Here is a 23,523-nt window from a genome sequence, read left to right as displayed (position 1 = left end):
AGTTGCACCGCCTGGCGTCTTTGATGTGCACTGACATTGTACAGTGCACGGGCGCCTTGTCTGTGTCAAAAAGCGATTCCTGGGGCCTAGATTCAACCCGGGCCTTTTGCTAACTCAAATCTGTCCTAACGGTACGACCCTGCTCTGAGCGGAAGATACATGAGCATCTTCTCAATGGAAAGAATCATTTTCAACCCAAACGGCATTGTTAAAATAATCGACTAACTAAAGTGTTAGTCCTCCTCCGGCCCCAACAAAATCAACTCTTAAGTTTTACAAAACGCAACATGCTTGTTCAGTTCAGTTTAGTCGTTCAGCCGTGTCCGACTCTTCGTGACCCTATGGACCATGTCACGCCACGCTTTCCGGTCTCTCACTATCTTCCTAACATCACATAACTTCATCTGCAGTGCCTCGAGGATGCCATCTAACCAACGCGTTCGCCGCCTACCCCTTCTCCGGCGACCCTCAACCTTTCCCAACATCAAATATTTCTCCAGCGACTCCTCTCTTCTCATCAGATGACCAAAGTAGCTGAGCTTTAACTTTAAAATTTGACCCTCCAATGAGCAGTCAGGGTTTATGGTCGACAATATCGACTGATTTGATCTTCTGGCAGTCCAAGGAACTCTCAAGAGTCTTCGCCAGCACCCCAATTCAAACGCGTCAATTCTTCGGCGGTCAGCCTTTTTCACAGTCCAACTCTCGCATCCATACATCACAATTGGAAAGACCATAGCACGAGTTATACGGATCTTGGTTGGCAAACTAATGTCTCTGCTCTTTACTAGGCGGTCAAGGCTAACCATTGCTCTCTTTCCCAGAAGCAGGCGTCTCCTAATTTCATGGCTGCAGTCTCCTTCTGAGGTAATCTTGGAGCCCAAGAACAGAAAATCTGTCACAGCTTCCACTTCTTGTCCATTGATGCTCCAGGACTTGATAGGGCAAGACGCCATGATCTATGTCTTTTTAATGTTCAGTTTAAGCCCAAACTTCTCACTCTCTTCTTGTACGCGGATCAGAAGTCTCTTGAGTTCCACTTCACTTTCTGCCATTAAAGTGGTATCATCCGCATATCTAAGGTTGTTGATACGTTTTCCAGCAATCTTCACTTCAGCTGAAGACTCTCCAGACCGGCCTTCCTCATGATGCACTCTGCATATAGGTTAAATAGGCAGGGCGACAGTATGCAGCCTTGCCTCACTCCTTTCTCGATCGGAAACCAATCAGTAAGACCATGCCCAGTTCTGACTGTGGCCTCTTGCCCTTCATACAGGTTCCTGAGGAGACAGATGAGGTGAATTGGAACTCCCATCTCTTGGAGAGCTTGCCACAATCTGCTGTGATCTACGCAGTCAAACGCTTTTGCATAATCAATAAAGCAGAAGTAGATGGGTTTCTGGAACTCTCTTGCTTTTTCCATGATCCAGCGAAGGTTAGCAATTTGGTCTCTAGTTCCTCTGCCCTTGTGAAACCCAGCTTGCACGTCCGGGAGCTCCCGATCCACATACTGCTGCAGCCTACCTTGGAGGATTTTCAGCATCACCTTGCTAGCATGCGAAATAAGCGCGATCGTGCGGTAGTTGGAACAATCTTTGGCACTGCCTTTCTTTGGAATGGGGATATAAACTGACCTCCTCCAATCCTGTGGCCACTGCAGGGTTGTCCAAATCTTCTGACATAATGTATGCAGAATGTTAACAGCGTCATGGTTGAGGTTTTGAAGCAACTCAGCTGGAATGCCATCAATTCCGCTAGCTTTGTTCTTAGCAACATGCTTGTAGCCTTAGCTTAATTATCTCTACTTTTTAGCAGTCCTTTGATTCCGGCTCCATTCCTCTTGACTGGCGTATTGGGAAGGTCATTCCAGGTTCAAGAAAGTTGACCGACCATCCCCAGGTAATTACCGACCAATGTCATTAACTAGTGTGCGCACTACAATCATGGAACACGTCATTTACTTCCATGTCGCTTCCTTTCTGTCATCTGTTGACTTCTTTCACCCAAACCAGCACGGCTTCCGTAAAGGACCACAGCTCGTTCGCTTCCTTTATGACATTCATTCTAATCTTAATCGCAACATCCCTACTGAGTCCATATTTCTAGATTTAAAGAAAGCATTTGACAAAGTACCTCACTTCCGCCTTCTGCTTAAACTACACCGAATAAACCTTAATCCACTAGTTTTTAACTGGCGGCATGCTGTTTGTCTTTGCCAATGCCCAGTCCTCTTCCTTTATACGTGTTCTTTCAGGCGTGCCCCTAGGCACTGTCCTTGGCCCCTTACTCTTTCTAATTTACATAACGATCTGCCTTCATCAGTATCTTCTACCATCCGCCATTTTGCTGACGACTGTGTACTTTACCGCCCTGCAACAAACTCGTCCGAATCTTCTGTCCTCCAGAATGATCTAATTTGCATACAACATTGGTGCGCTTTGTGGTTGATGTCACTGAATACTTCTATAACTTTCCTGATTTCTTTCCACTGTTGCCGAAACTACACTCCTCCTACTCACAAAATTAGCTTCACCAAATTCATTGAAATACCTCAGTGTTCACCTCACCAATTATTTACATGTTCTTGCCACGTAAACCACGTAATTAATTCCTCTAATCGAACTTTTGGATACTCCGCCGTAACTTGCCAATGGAACCTTCTTGTGTAAAACTACTAGCTTACAAAACACTTGTGCGACCTCAACTTGTATGTGCCAGTGCGATAGCACTGATTCACATTGTTCTTCATATTTAACCAGCCAAAGGACGAGACACATGGAAGAAGAGGACATTCATTTGCTAGTCCAGCCTTGTCCTGTCCTCTTCTTCCCTGTGTCTCGTCCTTTGGCAGGTTAAATATGAACCATTACCAACTTGCCCAGTCGTCAACCCTGTTGAATTTCACACCGTTCTACGCTTACTAAAGCACTTGAATCTATTCAAAACCGTTCCACCCGTTTCATTGTTTCGAGCTACTCATACACTTCCATCATCACCGCCATGACATCTCAGTTGCAAATTCCTACTCTCACTTCTCGTCGCCGAACTTCACGCCTCTACCTTTATCGTAAGTTTTTTATGCAGCACCTCGGGGCAGTCAACTCATCCATCCAAGTGCATCGAACACCTCGCACAGGCCACACTGATAGCGTCTTTCCCCCACATGCCCACACTACTACGTTTCGTGCGCACCGCTTACGACTGGAATGGCCTTCTCAACCATTCGCCGGTGATCGTGTACGCTTCAAGGCTGCCATTGAGGAAGCTGTCTCATTATAGCCATGTGGCACCATTTATTGCCCACCCCTCATGTAATTGGGGCCCTTGAGGTATTAATAAATAAAAATGCGCATCTAATGTTAATCGGAAAATTTTATTTCCTTTTTCCTCATCAATACCAAGGAATATCAAGAAATAACGAGGAAACTAAATGATCAAAACGAGGAGTTTGAGAGGGAATTTTCAGTTACAGCACGACCTCTGTAGCGTTCATAAGGACTCATCTAGGCTTGATAAAACATAGATATGTGGCAGAGAAAATTAACTTTCTGGAGTCCCGATACCTGACCGTAACCTCATAAAAACAGCACCATTGAAGAGGTGTAATTTCTTACAGAGGAGTGAAATAGCCCTTTCTGAATGCCTCTCTAAAATATGTAGCAAAAGGAGGCGAAAAAAGCGTACATGGCCAGTTTGCAGGTGAATCCGCGATGACCGGGCGGGCTCAAGCGTCCCAACCGGTCCTTAGCGGAGTGACGGGCACGCGTTCACAGTGCACGCGCAGTCTCCTTAAAGGCCCACTGTCCACCCTCCGGTCAAAAATATTTTCTTCCCCGGTGACTGTGAGACTTCGCCCCCAGAACGCAAGACCTATAAATGTTTTTGAAAAGAGTAATTAATAACGCATTTACAGGCACCGCAATCACCCGATTCTGTCGTGTTTCTCTCCCCCCGTTAACTCGAAAAGGTTTTTCACTCTCCTGCCCGGTAGCCTAGCCTCCACAAGCTGAATTCCCCTTCCTTCTCCGCGTTGGCGCGAGATGAGCGCAGAAAAAAAAAAAAAAAAAAAAAAAAAAAAACGCTCTCCGCTGCATTCAGTCCGACCGTGGCGAGGGAACAGCACGCAGCGAGCGGTGGACACAATTAGTGGTGTAAGCCTATCCTTCACCCGTCAGTCAAGGAGACGAACCAATGGATGTCGTTTCCTACTCCGACGTCAGCCTTGCGGATCGTAGAGAACAGGGAAGCTGGTTTCCAGACGGGGAGGAAGAGAGAGCTTTGATTTCTATTTTTGCTGCTTTCGGCGCGCGTATCGCTGTAGCATTTTACACAGACTATCTCCGGTACCTGATCAAAGAACTGGGCTCCTTTGCTTAAAAAGCCATTCCCTGTACAGTGGGCCTTTAAACGAACAGCATGTCAAACGTGCTGTAGGTATACGTTGCCCTGGTTGGTCACAGCCTAAACTCGATTCACCTGGTCTCGGAGAAGGACATCTCCGGTCGTATTGAGACGCACTCCAGCGTAGAGAAGGAGTGCGCCGTGCACGGGTCTTCGTACAGCGCTCGAATGTCCGGACCCAAGGGAACAATGAACTCGTTCTGCGTCAGGCTCCTGCGGTCAACAAGATCATGGCTCTATACTCTGGCACTGGGCCTCATTGCACTCAAGCCGCATACCAAGAGCCAGCAAAAGTTCACAAGTGCGAGATGGTTCAGCCTTAATGCCGCAGCCTGCAAAGGATGGTTTTTACCTGGCGTACGCGTGGAATTCTAGGTGCAGAGAGATGAGGAGGTCGGTGAAGCCGGTGCGCAGCGGGCCGGACAGGTACTCGCTCTGGATGGCGTACATGAGCTGCTTCTCATCCACGTGCGAGCAGATCATGTGCGCCGCTCGGTGGTTGCCCTGGAAGCACAGCGCCCCGTACAGGGACAGCGTGTGCGCATGGAAGCTGAGGAAGAGAAAGAAATCGTCAGGCTGCGAGTTCTCTCGAAAGGAGAGCGTGGGCTGCTCACTTGAGCAGGCGCTCGTTCTCGATGAGCTCGAGGACGTCGATGCAGCGGTCCTCCTCGGGAATGTGCAGCGCCAGCATGGAGAGCGGGTCCTCGCAGAGCATGCTCCAGCCACGCACCTCGGAAAGCCGTAGGGCATGCGGGCGAAGATTCACGTTGGGCACCCGGGCCCACACGTACGGCTGCAGGCACTGGACCTGCACTCACGCCGCTGTCTTTCACTTGTTAAGCTGCGAGGCATGCTCGTGCTCATTTTGCAGTGTGTTTTATTATTTCACGCTAGATTGTCCATGCAAAGCACGGGTATATATCAACGCAAAGCGTCTCTTGCGTTTCATGTGAACGCTGTTTCGAAGGCAGCCTGAAAAATCGGTAACTTGACACTGGAGACAGTGCGAAAGCACTGCAAAATCTTTCCTTGCATGTGGAACAGCTGTGGTGCACACAGCAACGGCTTACAAAAGCTGCATAGCAACCGAGGAGGCAAGTCTGACCCTGGAGTATAGTGCAGCCAACCAAAAAAGCAGATATCTAGTTGTCAACAAATGCGTGTCTATAAATACAGGAAGCCAGGAGAGCTAAAGTGGACTCGCCTTTAGCCTGGGCGGCAGCTGCGGCGTTAGATGCTTGCTGGTGGTGTGCAGCAGCGCAGCAGAGAGGGGCAGCGTGGTGGGCGTGCGACCCAGCTCGAACTGAATAACCTCCTTACTGGTGGCTTCGAAGAACGCTGCCGGGAACAGCTTGGTGCCCGGCTCCATCTAATAGCAAGACAAAGATCAAATGAATTGATCGCCTGTACTTCTCATTCCGACTATGTTTCCATTGTCTTTCACTCACCCATCTGCCCCAGTTTTGTTATTTTTAGGTTAAACAACTAAGATGTCGTCACAACAAAATATCTCTGCGGTTCTTGACAATTTCTCCACCTTGGGGAATTCCCGATAAAGGGAAACTGATAAAGAGAAACTACGTCCAGTCACGTTGACAAATGTGAATGACAAAAAATTATTTAAAATTTTATCAAAGTCGCCTACAGGTGCAGTGCCAGTTCTCATTTGCCCTCACCGGACATGCGGCTTGAGGGGCCACGCCGTTTAAAGTAATGCATACATTGCGCGTAAAACCCTCGAAACATGCTCTGCTCTCACGGTCAGATTGCTTTGCTACAACTCGACCTCGCAAAAGCCGTGTTCAACACAAATACACGTTTCCTCTTCCAGAACGGGTGAATATTGGGTCTACTGTTCTAAAGGGGTCCGCTTTGCTACAGGAATTGCTCGTCTCGCTTCATTGTAAATGAGCACCTCTTAAGCCCTGTACCGATCCACTCTTCTGTGAAGCAAGCCTGTCTCCGCTGTATTTTGTCTGGAGCCACCTGGAGTGTTCTAAACTGCGAACCATTAGAGTCTTTGTTTGTTGTTGTTTTCGGTGGCCGGCAGCACGGGGCTCTATCAGTGACCCGTCGTGACGCGCCTCAATGGCTGAGGAAGCGCGTATTGGGAGAAGTTAGTTTCCACAGCCATTCTCCGTGGGGGCGCCACCACTCCATGACGAGGGGCCGCCGGCGACGCGGAAGGAGAGCGCTCGCTGTGTTGGCGCGTTTTCGTTTTGACTGCTCAGCATAACCGCGTGGTTCCCATAGTTCTGCGTGCGTGTCATCAGTGCCTGTGTCAACAGCGCCCTAACCGTATGCATGCCACGCAACTGCTGTGTGCCGCTGTGCACCACGAATGCAAGAAAAGATATGAAGGTCTGAAGAATTCCCCAAGGTGGAGAAATTGTCAAGTTCCCGTGCGATTCACAACGTCGAGCAGCATGGCTGAAAAACATATCTCGGGAGGGTTCGGACGGAAAAGGAAGCCGGTGGGAGCCGAGTTACAAGTCACTGGCTGCACTTACAGATGACGATTACAGGAAGAACATAAAACTGGAGATCCTGCTTCCTTCAGCTGTCCCCACCGTGTTCCCGAACTGCCCACATTACAAGTTAAGTTACTCACGCGGGCTCATGCTGAGCCAAACAACCTTGAAAAAAATGAAGGTGTGCAGGCCAATAATATATTTTCCCAAATTGTTATAGCTACACTTCATTTCCTCCTGGACAACCCCCAGTGTCTTCCTAAATCATGTGAGTTTCAGGATAGCTCCGACACGATCACTTTTCTGACAATGATATCAAAATGGTATGCCTCGCACCACATCGCATCAGTGAAGCCATGGAGACATCAAGAGGAGCCATTCAATTTGTCAGATGACGAGCGACTCTTTTGGTTAGAGTTGGAGTTTGCCATATCGAAGACATTCAGGTCCAAGGAGGCACGTCGAATCAAAGGCTAACAGAGCAAACGTACGAAGCAACAATCATGACAACCAGATTAACAGTGCCGCTAATTAAGTACCTTCTTGATCACATCAAGTATCTTACAACAATGTTTTCTGTGTGCCTTACTAGTGCATTATTTTCAGCTTCCGATACGTCCTAAAGCAGGTCCTTAACAGCGATCTTGTAGTATCGCTTTTTAGCAGCCTAAGGCAATTCAATGGCGGGAACGACAGAGTTGACAGAAGGGCTGCAGTTCTCACCTCAGAGAAAATACTAAAGGTACCACTAGTGAAAAAAATATATATATATATAGACTGAGATTATACACATTTTGCCATGCTTTGTACAGGTTGGCATCTTGCAGGCATCAAAGTCTGCAAATGCACCTATCAACTATTAGGCAGCTATAAAACTTGGCATTCGTGATTATACCTTGCCCACTGCAATCACGTCTGCTGCGAGAGAGTTTCCGAGTCAGCTTGTATTCTTCATGTGTGGTGTGAACCAGCAGCTGACATAGAGTTAGCAAGGATTGCATATTTGGCTGGCTATCTTGCAAATCCATTGAAGAATGTTCTTAATTTCAATTATCAAATAAATGTTACATGCTCGAAAGAGTTGATCAGTATAAATACCTAGGCTTAACTTTTACATCAGACCTACCATGGAATACCCACATTGAAAATGTCATCTCCAAAGCTTTTAAAACACTATGGTACCTGCGGCGCACAATGCACAGTGCTACCCCGGATGTAAAGTGCCTGGCTTACAAAACCCTAGTCAGACCAATTATTGAATATGCCAAAGTAGTATGGGATCCTCACACAGCAACTAACATTCACAAGCTAGATAGGATTCAGCGGCTCGCTGCAAGGTTTATATATAATAAATACCGCCGTAACCATTCTTCAACAGACCTCTGCGAACAAGCCCAACTATCAATGTTAGAAAGCAGAACCAGGTATGAAAGACTAAAAACCTTTTACCTCATTATCAATAATTATCTAAAAATTAATAAATCAGACTACTTTGAGATCAAAACTAATGAGACATCAAGGCATCGTCATAGTAGGTTCATTCCATTGCCGGCTATAAAAAATAATTGCTTCAAGTTTAGTTATTTCCCGCGAACTTGTAAGGGCTGAAACTCTCTTCCAGATTCTGCTGTTCGATCATCATCATTATCTGAATTTGTACGCCATTTAGAAAATTTCATCTATGGCACTACCACTGGGTGATGAGGTTCTATTGCTGTAGTGTAGGATGGCTGTTGTTCCGATTTCAGTGTAATTCATTTTTGTTTTGTTTGTGTGTGCATTCAGAGACAATTTTTGATTGACTATTGATTTTCATCGCGTTGTTTTGTATATTCCACTCCTGTTACACCCCCTTTTGGTGGCTGACTGTATTAATAAATGAAAATGAAATGAAAGAGAAAGTATGGATATTTTTACAGAATCTCATGAAACATTATTATTTACTTTGGCTGTTTTCATGCCTGCCCTTGTTTTCATTATTTATATATTACAAAACTTTAAATATCATCGAGTTCCATTAATATTATTGTTATCATCATCATCATCAGCCTGACTATACCCACTGCAGGGCGAAGGCCTCTCCCATATTTCTCCAATTAACCCGGTTCTGTGCTAGCTGCATCCACTTGACCACTGCGAACTTCTTAACCCTATCCGCACACCTAACTTTCTGCAGCCCCCTGCTACGCTTTCCTTCCCTTGGAATCCAGTTTGTTATCCTAAGCGAGCATCGGTTATCCTCTCTTCGCACTACATGTCCTCCCCATGTCCATTTCTTCTTAATTTCCACTAGAATGCCGGTAACTTGAGTTATTTCTCTGACCAACTCTGCACGCTTCCTATCTCTTATGTTACCTCTACCATTTTTCGTTCCATAGCCCTCTGGGTTGTCCCCAACTTAAGTAGAACTCTCTTGGTTAGCCTCCACGTTTCAGCGCCATAGGTGAGTACAGGTAAGATGCAACTGTTGTATACTTTCCTCTTGAGCGATACCGGTAAGCTGCTAGTCATTATCCGCGAGTGCTTGCCAAATGCGCTCCATCCCAATCTTATTCTTGTTATTTCCTTTTCATGGCCCGGATCTGCGGTTAATACCTGTCCTAAGTAGACATATTCGCCTACTACTTCCAGTAACCTAATGTAAACTGCTGTTCCCGAGGCTGTTGAACATTACCTTAGTCTTCTGCAGATTGATTTTCAAGCCTCCCTTTCTACTTTTCCTCTCTAGGTTATCAATCATTATTTGCAGTTCATCCCCCCAGTTGCTTAACAAGGCAATGTCCTCAGCAAATCGCAGATTACTGAGGTATTCTTCATCTACCCTTATCCCTAACTGCTCCCATTACAAGTCTCTGAACACTTCCTCTAAGCAAGCTGTGAATAGTACTGGGAAGATTGTGTCTTCTTACCTAACTCCTTTCATTATGGGAATTTTCTTACGTTCTTTATGCAGAACTATGGTTGCTGTGCAGCCACTATATATATATCTTCAGCACTTTCACGCACGGCTCGTCTACCCCCTGATTTTGCAATGCCTGCATCACTGCCGAGGTTTCAATTGAGTCAAATGCTTTTTCGTAATCAATGAATGCAATGTATAAGGGCTGGTTATATTCCGAGCATTTTTCTATCACCTGGTTGATGGTATGGGTATGATCGATAGTAGAGTACCGTTCTCGAAACCCTGCTTGATCCTTTGCTTGATTGCAGTCTAAGGTTGTCCTGATTCTATTAGCGATTACCTTAGTAAATACCTTATGCGTAACAGACAGTAAGCTGATTGGTCTTTAATTTTTAAGGTCCTTAGAGTCCCCTTTCTTATGAATGAGAATAATGTTTGCATTCTACCATGGTTCCGGTACCGCCGATGACACCAGGCACTGCGTATACAGGGTGGCCAGTTTTTCTAGCACGATATCCCCCCGTCCTTCAACAAATCTGTAGTTATCTGATCCTCTCCAGCTGATTTCACCCTTTTCATAGTTTCTAATGCTTTCTTGACCTCGTCCTTCGTCACTGGTGGAATGTCTGACTGTTTTTCCCTACCGCCAATCTCATTACGGTCCTGACTACTTTGGCTACTTAGAGATCTGTATAGAACTCCTTGGCTACTTTGACTATCTAGTCCATATTCGTGATGACTTTGCCCGCCTTGTCCCTTATCGCATACATCTGGTTTTTGCCTATGCCCAATTTCTGCTTCACCGCTTTAATTAAGTCTTCCCCCGTTCTTTACAGCATGTTCAATTTTCTCCATGTTATACTTCCTTATATCGGCCACCTTGCGCTTATTGATTAGCTTTGATATCTCGGCCAATTCTATCTGGTCTGTTGCATTGAAAGTTTTCATACTCTGGCGTTTCTTAATCAAATCTTTCGTCTCCTTAGACAGCTTACCGGGATCCTCTCTAACTATCCTACCGCCTACTTCTACAGCGCACTCAGTAACGATATCTGTGAAATTATTGTTCAATGCTTGTAGGGTAATATCGCCAGCCTCGATTAAAGCTGAATACCTATTCTGTAGCGAGATCCTGAACTCTTCTGCCCTCCCCCTCACCGCTAAATCGTTATGGGGTTCTTTCTTACTAATCTGTTGCGTTCCTTCCTCAGATCTAGGCTAATTTGGGACCTCACCATCCTGTGGTCACTGCATCGCACTTTCCCGATTTCCTTTACATCTTGCATAATGGCGGGGGTTGAACACAGTATGAAGTCAATTTCAATTTTAGTCTCCCCGTTAGGACTTTCGCATGTCCATTTCCGGTTCTTCCGTTTGCTAAAGAAAGCATTCATAATTCTTAAGTTATTGCGCTCTGCAAACTCAACTAGTAACTCCCCCCTGCTATTCCTAGAACCAATGCCATAGTCACCTACTGCCTGGTCTCCCGCCTGCTTTTTCCCTACCTTAGCATTGAAGTCGCCCATTAGTACAGTATACTGCATCTTTGCTTTTCGCATTGCCGATTCTACATCTTCGTAGAAACTTTCAACTGCCTGGTCATCATAACTACAGGTGCATAGGCCTGTACAACCTTCAGTTTATACCGCTTATTAAGCTTAATTACGATGCCTGCCACCCTCTCATTAATACTATAGAATTCATCTATATTATCCGCTATGTACTTATAGCTACAGCGGTTCAAATCCCGGTGCCGCGCAATTCTCCACCGGCTCAAAAAAAAAAAAAAAAAAAAAAAAAGAAATCCGCGTGTCGATGGAATTGCATAAAACAGGTTTGGGGTGCGACCTGATGCCGGTGAACAGCTCCTGCAACGCACTCCCTCAACAGAACAGGAGTTGGCCACCCTGGTGCAGTAATTGGCCGCAACCTCTCATGACTAATTCCATTAATTTTATTATATTAGTCCCCATCCTTTTATTAACTGTTTGTAGCCGTTTTCCGCTAGGTACCTTGTGATTCCTGCAAAACCCTTTACTTATCAAATTCTTGAAGATGGACGCCTAAGGTATCTGAAAATTACCATGCACCTTTGTTAGCAAGGTGATGAAGTGCCCGGAGGTCAGAAGAAGTAGCAAGCTATGCAACATGTTGGTTTCATCCCTTCTGCCCTATTTTGTGCAATGTCCGGAGTTGATTTGCGAGAGAGAAGACCGCAGTCACACTAAAGACCGAACTAAACTAATGCGACCACTGCTGATCAAATCGACAGAGAACATCAATCTGACAGTGGAAAAAATCACGCTTGCACATAAACCTCTTTCGAGGAAAGTTATTCGCTTGCAAAATAGGCTTGCGTGTCTTCTGTGCATCACGCGGCTTTATAATCAAACGAAAAAAAAAAATTGTCTGAGGTTGCGGGCGTGTCGTTGAACTGGCTGTCTTGTATTGTTTCTTTTGCAACAGTTTGTGTTAGCTAGTATGTTTAGGTGGTGGTACCCACTTGAATATTATTTCCAGTGAAAACGGAAGAAGAGGCTGAACAATAAATTTGAACGCTACTGTCCTGAATAGTAAGTTTCCCAAAAAAGTGCACGCTGAATAAATGGCCCTAAACCTTGTCCCGAGATTATAATATGTAATACGTTATTACAGGGGTTGAAACGCCACTAAATGGGTGCCAACTCAGCGAAGCGCACGACTGCCTCGATTCTCGTTGTAAACAAAAATCCACGACTGACTTGGAAAAACCCAGTATGATTACATGCCGCTATCACCTTATCAATAGCAAACTTGCACGTGGCATCACCATAGTGTGTGAAATGCCGCTCATAAATCCTAAATTGAGCAAGAGCCGACCGCGCGGGGGCCGAAACGAAAGCTCTCCGCCCGGACTTGAATGAATGAATGAATGAAATAAATGAAATGAAATGCATGAAATAAATGAAATGAATGACTGACTAAATGAATGAATGAATGAATGAATGAATTAATGAATGGACGGACGGACGGACGGATGGATGAGTGGGAGGGTGTGTGGGTGGATGGATGGATGGAATACACCAGCATCCCCTTTGAAACGGGGGGGCAGCTGTTGCTATCATGCTCTTTTTCCCCCTATATCCTAATTATCGTTTTAGATTGGTGATCTATACCATCATTCATTTTATTAAATTTTTGTTTCTACACTACTAACATTATGTCACTTCTCTACTTTTAAGCCACCAATCTTCCAGTCGTTTTTTTTTTTTGCTAGTTTCCACCGCCGGTTTATTCGCCCGGCCACTGTTATCTATAAACCCCAGAGCTTCAGGAACAGTGACTGCGCCTGCATCAACTTCCGGATGGATACCATTACATTCGAATATAATATCATAATATGGTCAATTGTTTCACTGGAGTTCCCACATACAGTACATGCGTCATCTCCACTATTAATTTCTTTTTGTAGCTGCGTGTTCTAAGGCACCCTGATCTAGCTTCAAAAAGTAGGGCACTGCCTCTTGAGTTATCAAAGAAATCTTCCTTCCTGATCTGCATTTTCCATTTTCGGTATAATTCCACACTCTGTTTCCTTTCCATGGAATTTATTCAATTTTGACCTTCCGTGTTTTTGAGCTGCTGCTTAACGCCCTTTATTTCTTCGTCCTTGTGAGCAGCAGCCTATTTTTTTCCTCCATTGTGAGTCAACGCCTTTTAGGTATAGGTATTTAAATACTTATTTAAATAACCGTGGGGCCGGGCGACGCACCATGATTATGGCGCATGCTCGTTTTCAAGAGACACGATCACTTCCTTTGTCCTCCGCACGCTGAGCCCCGCTGCGGAGCACACTTTCTTGGCGCACATAATTTTGGTTCTGTCGACGATGGCGTGTCTTGGGCAGCACCTGATACCTGGCGGGTATCTAGGGCTTAGTGATGGCTGGGTATCATGCCCGAGGAATGCAGCGAAGCCCACCGACGAACAAATTTAGCTGTACCTGCAGTCGTCCGGTATGCGATGCGATCGCCAGTTAAGCAAGGGCCACCGCTTCAAAGATGAAGGCTACATACGAAACGTAATGTTTCGAAACATTCGTATAAATGGGATGTAAGGCAAGAAAAAAAAAAACAAAGACCAATGCAACCAGAACCCGGAGTGCTTCATGCTACTATTTCGGCCTTTTTTGCACTGAATTTGGAAGTAACCAGAACATCTGCATTAGTGAAGTGTGTTCAGCAGGGCTCACCCACATTGAGGGCTGGGCAAGTAGTTAAGAATTTGTTTGGGCTCCGCCCAGGCCAATAATTACGGCCCATGCAGTGCTCTAATTAGCAGTGTAAATGAAAGAACTGTGCAGTCTGTAATAGTTGTTGTGTACTTCTATCCCACTTCATATGTACTTCATCCCACCTTTGCGAAGTTACTACGTTACTGCAGAATACACAAATAAACAAAAATGCCAAGTTGAAGTGACTGAACCATGCCATGCTTCTGTACATTATGCTAATGTCTTAAACAATGACTTGATAACCCTGAGATGCACTGCTATGACTGATTCTTGATTGCTGAAGCAGTGGCAACATATTGCCTCGAAACCTTCAAAACTGTATTTGTTGTTTTTTAACAGCCACCGGCATGCGGCCTTATCGCTGTGATTCTGGCACGCGTATCAATTCTGTATCCCGTGTTTGTTCATGCTCGTTGTCGCGATACGACGCGTTATCATTTTCTTTGTCGCGAAAGATGCGCCGAGATTTGTCTCGAAGATTCCGATCACTTGCGCATGTTTCTACAATATTCCACCTTGTGCTAGCAGCAGTTTGCAACGTTATCTAGATTGTTCTGAGCAGCCTTTAAATTGAGCGTTGACGAGTGTGACGGGCATTCTTTATTCGACGATCGACGAGCACGTTTTGTTGCTATCGCCGGAGCCAAGTTGCTTAGTTCTTTTGCGGGCGCAAGTCAGCTCAATAAAGAGTTTGTGCAGTGCAATCACCGACTCTTCATTTGTGTCATCGACCCTGGTCACCATCACGTGACATCTGGTGGAGGTGTTGAGAATATGTGAGAAAAGAAAGTTTAGCAACGCTGCAACCACATATCTACCAGTTTCTGAAACAGCCTTCTCGCTCCTCTGAGTCAGCATGTGACACTAAATGTCCATTTAATAATGCAGCAACATCTGTAACCGATCAAGTTTCAATGCATTACCAGCATATGGCAATGAAACTGAATGTGGATAGTCCAATGCTACATGAAAGTTTAATGAACACTCTCAGAGGCGACGAACTTGGTGGTGTTAGGGGACAGCCATCAAAATCTCTACGGTCTGACTTTGAGAACAGTGTTGTAGCCACTCAAGTTCGTCAAAAAAACAACAATATTCGACACCTAGAAACAAGCTTCAAATATTGGCAGGTTGATGACATGTTTCTTCCATGTTTTTGTTTTAAGTGAAATGTTTACTAGATTCTATAGCTTTTAGACGTGTGCACGTTTGTCCCCACAAGCATTGTTCTGGCAGGTGGTCGCTGACTCCTCTGGTTACTTTTGTTTCACTGTCCGGTTTGTCGCACGTTGAAAGCGGCTCATAGCATTCACCCACTTCGCCTCGTTGCTTCAAAAGTTGAATATCTTCGGGATGAAATCAGGGTGCTCGGTGATATGGAGGGCATTTTAGGAAACGTAGCGCAAAGAAGACAAGGACAAAAAAAGAAGGAAACACACACGAGCCCTTACTCACAACTGATTTTTTATTAGAAAAGCTAACAGAATATATAGGATACAAAAAAATTATCAAGTACATGTAATAAAGTGGTGAAATTGAAAAAAAGATGACAAAAATGTGGAGAAAAGGCAAGTCTGCAAAGATACACACGTGAGAAAAACTACTTGACCACTGATTCTAGGTATGTAATATCTACTTTTGTTAAGTTAATAGAAGCTTCGCTGACACACTTGTCCCCTCCTTTCATGATATGATATGCCTCTATAATTTATCGTGTACGTTGATTGCGCGATGTGCCAAGAATGATAGTTTTATCGAAAATGGGGCGGCATTTACACTTCGTGCAATGTTTAGGCAAATTGTCTTGTGATGTATGGGTTAAACCCCTTCATGGATCACTGCCTTGTCGTGGCGGAGGGGCTTGCGAAACTCGATGAAGTCGTGAGCTCTGCTGTGTAGGGCCACCCAAGATAGACAGGTCACGGCAGAGAGTTCTGACAAAAAGTGATTCACTGGAGAAGGTAATGGCAACCCACTCCAGTATTTCCTGCCAAGAAAACCCTATGGCCAGTCACAATACCATTAATCATATGGCGCCGGAAGATGAGCCCCCCAGGTTGGAAGGCGTCCCACATGTTACTGGGGATGAACAAAGGGCGATTCCTAGTAGCTCCAGGACGAATGAAGCGGCTGGGCTAAAGCCTAAAGGACGCTCAGTTGTGGATGTGTCGGGAAGCGACCGGAAAGTCCGATGTTGCAAGGAGATATATCACATAGCAAGATGGAATGTAAGATCTATGACGCAAGGTAAACTGGATGTCGTCAAGCGAGAAATGGACAGATTGAACATTGATATCTTGGGTATCAGCGAGCTCAAGTGGACCGGAATGGGAGAATTTAACTCCGGCGACCATTATGTCTTTTATTGTGGGCACGAATCCAGGAGAAGGAATGGGGTCGCTCTCATAGTAAACAGAAGAATGGGCAAAGCAGTGCTAGGGTACAACCCCAAAAACGACCGAATGATTTCACTTCGGATCCAAGGTCACCCTTTCAACATAACAGTTATCCAAGTCTATGCACCGACCACTACTGCTGAAGAAGCTGACGTTGAGAGATTTTATGCGGACCTACAATGCCTTTTAGACTGCACCCCATCATCAGACGTCGTTTTTCTCATAGGAGACTGGAATGCTAAGGTCGGGAATGAAAAAATATCCGGAATTATAGGCAAGTTCGGTCTTGGCGAGCCAAATGAAGCTGGGCAGAGCCTAGTAGAGTTTTGTCAAGAAAACAACCTGACCATAGCGAATACTCATTTTCAACAGCACAAGAGGCGCCTGTACACATGGACTTCACCGGACGGTCTGTACAGGAATCAGATCGATTATATTCTTTGCCGGCAGAGATGGAGAAGCGCTATACAAGCAGTAAAAACAAGGCCTGGGGCCGATTGTGGCACCGATCATCAGCTTCTTGTTGCCAAAATTAAGCTTCGATTGAGGAAAACGCAGAAAACTAGAAGGCCTTTCAGGTATGATCTGGATCAAATTCCATTAGAATATGCTGTGGAAGTGAGGAATCGATTTCAAGAATTAGATCTAGAAGACAGAGAGCCCGAAGAGATGTGGACTGATGTTCGTGATATAATACAAGAAGTTGCTACTAAGGTAGTTCCAAAGCAAAAGAAATGCAAGAAAGCAAACTGGTTATCTGAAGAGGCTTTGCAAATAGCTGAGGAAAGGAGGGTGGCAAAAGTTATGGGGGAAAGAGAAAGATACAAGGTTCTCAATGCGGATTTTCAGAAAATAGCAAGGAGAGATAAGAATGCCTTCCTGAACATACAGTGCCAAGCAGTCGAGGACAACAGCCAATTAAGGAACACAAGAGCTCTGTATAAGACAATCAAAGATATCAAAGGAAGCTTCTGTGCTAAGCTGGGCGTGATAAAGGACAAACGAGGCAAGGACCTCACTGAAGCCTCAGAGATAAAGAAGAGGTGGCAGGAATACACAGAAGAACTGTACAAGAAGGACCCGAATGTGCAAACCCAACATAAGACGGTTGTGATTGCTGATCTCGAGCCGGGCATCCTGAAGAGTGAAGTTGAATGGGCCTTAGCCAGCCTTGCTAAGAACAAAGCTAGCGGAATTGACGGCATTCCAGCTGAGTTGCTTCAAAACCTCAACCATGACGCTGTAAACATTCTGCATACATTATGTCAGAAGATTTGGACAACCCTGCAGTTGCCACAGGATTGGAGGAGGTCTGTTTACATCCCCATTCCAAAGAAAGGCAGTGCCAAAGATTGTTCCAACTACCGCACGATCGCGCTTATTTCGCATGCTAGCAAGGTGATGTTGAAAATCCTCCAAGGTAGGCTGCAGCAGTATGTGGATCGAGAGCTTCCGAACGTGCAAGCTGGGTTTCGCAAGGGCAGAGGAACTAGAGACCAAATTGCTAACCTTCGCTGGATCATGGAAAAAGCAAGAGAGTTCCAGAAACCCATCTACTTCTGCTTTATTGATTATGCGAAAGCGTTTGACTGCGTAGATCACAGCAGATTGTGGCAAGCTCTCCAAGAGATGGGAGTACCAATTCACCTCATCTATCTCCTCAGGAACCTGTATGAAGCGCAAGAGGCCACAGTCAGAACTGGGCATGGTCTTACTGATTGGTTTCCGATCGAGAAAGGAGTGAGGCAAGGCTGCATACTGTCGCCCTGCCTATTTAACCTATATGCAGAGTGCATCATGAGGAAGGTCGGTCTGGACGAGTCTTCAGCTGGAGTGAAGATTGCTGGAAAATGTATCAACAACCTTAGATATGCGGATGATACCACTTTAATGGCAGAAAGTGAAGTGGAACTCAAGAGACTTCTGATGCGCGCACAAGAAGAGAGTGAGAAGTTCGGGCTTAAACTGAACATTAAAAAGACAAAGATCATGGCGTCTTGCCCTATCAAGTCCTGGAGCATCAATGGACAAGAAGTGGAAGCTGTGGCAGATTTTCTGTTCTTGGGCTCCAAGATTACCTTGGAAGGAGACTGCAGCCATGAAATTAGGAGACGCCTGCTTCTGGGAAAGAGAGCAATGGTTAGCCTTGACCGCCTGGTAAAGAGCAGAGATATTAGTCTACCAACCAAGATCCGTATAACTCGTGCTATGGTCTTTCCAGTTGTGATGTATGGATGCGAGAGTTGGACTGTGAAAAAGGCTGACCGCCGAAGAATTGACGCGTTTGAATTGTGGTGCTGGCGAAGACTCTTGAGAGTTCCTTGGACTGCCAGAAGATCAAATCAGTCGATATTGTCGACCATAAACCCTGACTGCTCATTGGAGGGTCAAATTCTAAAGTTAAAGCTCAGCTACTTTGGTCATCTGATGAGAAGAGAGGAGTCGCTGGAGAAAGATTTGATGTTGGGAAAGATTGAGGGTCACCGAAGAAGGGGAAGGCAGCGAACGCGATGGTTAGATGGCATCCTCGAGGCACTGCAGATGATGTTATGTGATGTTAGGAAGATAGTGAGAGACCGGAAAGCGGGGCGTGACATGGTCCATAGGGTCACGAAGAGTCGGACACGACTGAACGACTGAACTGAACTGAACTGAACTGAGGGGTTAAAGATTTTCTATGTTCGAAGAGCCGGATATTCAAACAACTGCCAGTCTGCCCAATGTAGTATTTTTTACAAGAAAGATGAATTTTGTAGATTATCTGCTGTTCTGCACTGTACAAACCTAGATTTATGGTTGACATAGCAGCGATGCTCACTTTTTAACGCGTCTGCCTTTCTTCTTACCAAGGCACACACACCTGACAATTTCGTGGGGGCTGACATTACTGTGCCTACATCATAGCGAGGGCTTTCCTGCTCATTAAAAAAGGTTTCATTACAGCTTACAAAAATATTTAACCTCAGTACCTAGTTCGTACCTGTTACAAAGTGGTTCCCGCACAGTCCTGATGCGCTCGACGGCTCCCAAGGGCGCTCTTGATCGTCCTGCCGACGAACAGCTTTTATTCAAGCTTCGCGGTGAAGACTGTCTCGTGAAGCGCTTGGAAATCGAAAAAAGGCGAGGCCGCTTCCCTTGAAACATTGTGTGTCGCAATCAAACACTACACAAGTAGTCGGAATCGTCAGGAGCGTCGCACTATCCAACAACGACCACTGAAACAACCGCAGAAATGCAGGCGCCGCGGGCAGGCGCCAGATTGTTTACCCTACCGCCGGAGCCGATCGCGGCGGCCACGAACCCACCAGTCCGCTTCGCGACTACGCCGCTAGGGGTTGGGCGCATGCGCAGTCGCTTCCCGCAAAAGGCCGATTGGGCGGGCATTCGTAGTTCAACGCCACACAGTACGACTGCTGCTATCGCCGCCGCTGAGTTGCTTAATTCTTTTGAGGGTGCAGGACACCCAATAAAGAGTTTATTTTCAGTGAAATCCAAGACTGTCCGATTGTTGCCTACGGCTTCGTAACCACCATGTGACAACAGTAATCCATTCCTTCTTGGTAATGAGGTGCTTGCATATGCTGTTTGTGCTGCACTGATGTGCTGAGCATCGACAGTTTGATCCACGATAGAACAATTTAGCATTGCCTCTGGCTCTCAGATGTTTCGAAATTTCCTGCTTTTTGGCTCAACACCGCCCCAATAGCAAGAGGTAGTGTTGTCGTGACGCTTCGAAATGGGTAAAACAAACACAAGTGGGTTTAACTGCATTTTGAGAAAACATAATTACATGACGAAAAAGGTAGGAACAGCAAAATGGCAAGAGTTTAGAGTTGATAGCGAAAAAGCGTCTGGATGAGCAGTTTACCAGGGCTCAGAGCATCATTTCGTGCTCTGCACAGTCCTTGTGCTGACGAATCAATTCCAGGGCACATCCCCCATATATCGGCAACCAATCGAACACATCACCGCACTGTCTGCCTGATGCACTGACTGGTCCAGTATTGTTTCATCGGGCTTGGTCACTTGTGTCATGTAGAGCGTGGGAACGACGAGGAGGTAAACTCCGCTTCTTCTGCAAAGATCCGCCATGACGGTGCAGGTGTGTTTCCCTCTTCGAAGCACGAGCGGCGCCAAGGAGACGGCTCCCAGCCTCGTCTCTTTTCCGCGGTCACTGGTAGCGGCCTCTAATTGCCGTAATCCCCAGGCTCCTTCCTTCTCCCGAACGTCGGGCCACTCCAATCGTCCCTCGCTGACAATGGGCGTCCCTCGACGGTCAACAGTTGAACGAAGCATGGGAAAACACCTCGGGCAGTTTCTCACGGGACTGCGTTTCTTTCTATTTTTCTTCTAGTTGACCTCGTCAGACGAACCGTCGCCCACTTGGCAGTTGTACGGTCACAACAGCCTCCTCCCCCGCCAGAAGAGTCACGGAGGGCAGCAGTGGCAGCTGCTGCATAGCCTTAATGGCCTGCACATGAACACTTGAAGCTCACTCTCACTTGTCGCATTGTTTTGATTGCCGTAGGCCAAATTGCTTGCGGTGTCTCTGAAACTCAACACATGTCCAAGCAAGCACTCGGCTTCCGTCTGAAGAGACCAGGTCAAAAGAAAAACTGCCATCGTTGCTCGAGAAAAGCCCGCACTCAAGACGCTCAGGACCTGCGTATGCCTAGAAAACCAAACGTGCTGCTTTACATAGTAACATATATACAAGCGCAAGAGTATCAATTTGGATACATGGTGAGGAGCACCTCGGACCGCTTAGAAACAGCGGCTAAGCGCGTCCGCATTCCCATTTAACTTCCCCTATTTGTATCTTATTTAATAATTGTACTGCTGTGAAATCAAGCTCCACCTCAGTAGGCGACTGTTCTCTGCAGTGAATTTGGCCCCTCCCAGATAGCAATTTTTGGATAGGTCCTATTTTGTGCTCAGGTAGAGCACGGAATGCTAATTACATCATCCCTCTGGCAGCCCTCGATCACTTGCATCACACCGTCAATTCTCGGTCGTAGTCTGGAGCTCGAAATCGGCTAATCAGCACAGCCTTCAGGCTTCCTTTTGTTCGTCACAGACCACATTTTTCGGCTCTGTCCTAGGTGCTCGCCAAAGCTCAATAGTTAGGGATGTAGTGAAACCTGTTAGCCCCAAGAATGCCCCAATTTCCGTCTTGGTTCTCGGCCGCGGGTAGTCTGCTACCGCAGAAACCTTAATCTCGCTGGGTTTCCTGAAACCCTGACCTACAAATTGTGACCCAAATAGTCCACGATCGCCCTTGCCAGACAACAATTATCGGCGGTTACCCCAGCTTGATGCAAAAAGGCTCAGTACAGCTCTTAGATGCACCATATGGTCCGCCCATGAGTCGGAAAAAACCGCAATGTCATCTAAATAGGGCACCGCGAATGTTTCACAATGCATGAGACTGGAAAAACAAAACGGAGCATTTTTGAGCCCGACACTCATCATTGTTGGCCCGTCGGAGTGACGAAAGCCGCGCATCTGCTCGCGCGTTCAGTGAGCGGCACTTGTCAGTATTCTCGAGTAAGGTCCAGCGTAGTCAGGTAGGCCGCTGGACTGACCTGTTCCACTCTCTCCTCGATATTCGGAATAGGATACAATATCCCTGGTGCGAGAATTTAGCTTTCGGCAGTCTACCACAGGCCTCGGGTCTTTGCCTGGAGCTTCTACCAATATCATAGGCGAGCTTCCGAGGGTTTTACTCCCAATTCTAGCATGCGATCTACTTCCAGAATTTCTCTTTGCCTTGGAGAAAATAGGCAGCACTGGCACGTCTCAAGTCAAATCAGTTATGCCCGGCCTGTCCACGAAGCAGGCCTCAAACTGTGCTATTCAAGTCAGACAGCTGACATTTCTTTAGTACTCCTCCGTCTTTTTTAGAACTTCCTGAGCGTTGCTTTCTTCTCCGCTGAGGGAAACCAAGTTGTCACCCATCTCCTCATGAAGGTACCACGGCTTCCCTCTGTATCACAAGGTTGCAATTATAAATGCGCACTTCTTTACGCTTACCGGGAATTTTCACCGCGTAGTTTGTGTTCAGCAGGTCCTTCCCACTGTACTTCGAGCTTAGTCTGCCTGAAGCCCTAAGCAATATCACGTGGTCCCCGATACGAAACGTCCTTTGACGGGCTTTCTTATCATGGTACACTTTGGAATGAGCCTGGGCTGACTTCATGCTGGCGTCAACGAGTTCCTTAGTGTTATGTGTTATGGATTCCGAATCAATTCTACCACTGTTGGGTCTTCTCCGTGCCCCTCCCAGACTTCGCGCACCATTCGCAAAGGTGGGCGCAGTGAGCTTCTGTGCACCAACTCGGGTGGGCTAAACTGGATTCGTGCGGCACCGAGCGCAAAGCGAAAAGTGCTGCAGGCAGGCAGGCATCCCATTTGCGCTTGTTTCATAGCACAGTCCTCTCAGGACGCGTTTGAGAACAGAATGCCATCTTTCTACATTGTTGCTCTGTGGATGTTGGATCGAGCTGTGGAAAATTAATCTTCCACCAAAGTAATAAATTGAACAATATATTATTTTGATGGACGATTAATTTTCCAATCAGTAAATTGGATGGTAATTGCCAGTATGTGATATTTTTGCGTACATTTCGTTGCTAATTTGTCTTTCGCTCCAGCAATTTTGACAAATTTCAGTGGGTGGATAGGGTCCTTCGTTGTTTATTAGTATTATTTGCACTACCTAAGTAGCTTCATGCTTGATTTGGTTTAGGGGCAGAGCGGTCGCTGTTATGACAAATGCCATCGGACATGCTTTTTTTGTTTTCTCTCCTAATTTGAAAAGCAACCACGAGTTAGGCGCGTTCGCTCATTTTGCACTGCAGTCTCTGCTTAAGGTAACACCAGTACTTCCTGACAGCCTATATGTACTTTGCTAAGGTTTAGGCATTATCAGCAGTCCCAGAAGTGTGTGTTTTATCGCCGTACGGTTTAGCGGTACCTTTTCCGGCGTCGACAAACCTTTAAATTCCATTTTAATAGTCTAGTTCGATTATTAGCCGTTTATTTTCTTTAGCTTCGCAAGTAAACCAGCTCAAACTAAAA

At 46.0% G+C, this 23,523-nt stretch overlaps 1 protein-coding gene across 1 annotated transcript in view; it reads right to left on the bottom strand.

Annotated features, from left to right (window-relative positions):
- Positions 1–23,523, bottom strand: part of RyR (Ryanodine receptor) — a 1,181,579-nt gene that overhangs the window by 723,418 nt on the left and 434,638 nt on the right. The window contains exons 44-47 of the mRNA XM_084584752.1: positions 5,606–5,770; positions 5,016–5,209; positions 4,754–4,951; positions 4,477–4,614 (exon numbers count right to left, since the gene is read on the bottom strand). Of these exons, the coding sequence (XP_084440878.1) occupies positions 4,477–4,614; positions 4,754–4,951; positions 5,016–5,209; positions 5,606–5,770 (695 nt within the window). The remainder of the gene's footprint in view (positions 1–4,476; positions 4,615–4,753; positions 4,952–5,015; positions 5,210–5,605; positions 5,771–23,523) is intronic.

The sequence above is a fragment of the Amblyomma maculatum genome, chromosome 11, assembly GCF_055883805.1.
Source record: "Amblyomma maculatum isolate TAMU_Amacu chromosome 11, ASM5588380v1, whole genome shotgun sequence".
Classification (NCBI taxonomy): Eukaryota; Metazoa; Arthropoda; class Arachnida; order Ixodida; family Ixodidae; genus Amblyomma; species Amblyomma maculatum.
This window is presented reverse-complemented; position numbering and strand designations above follow the sequence as displayed.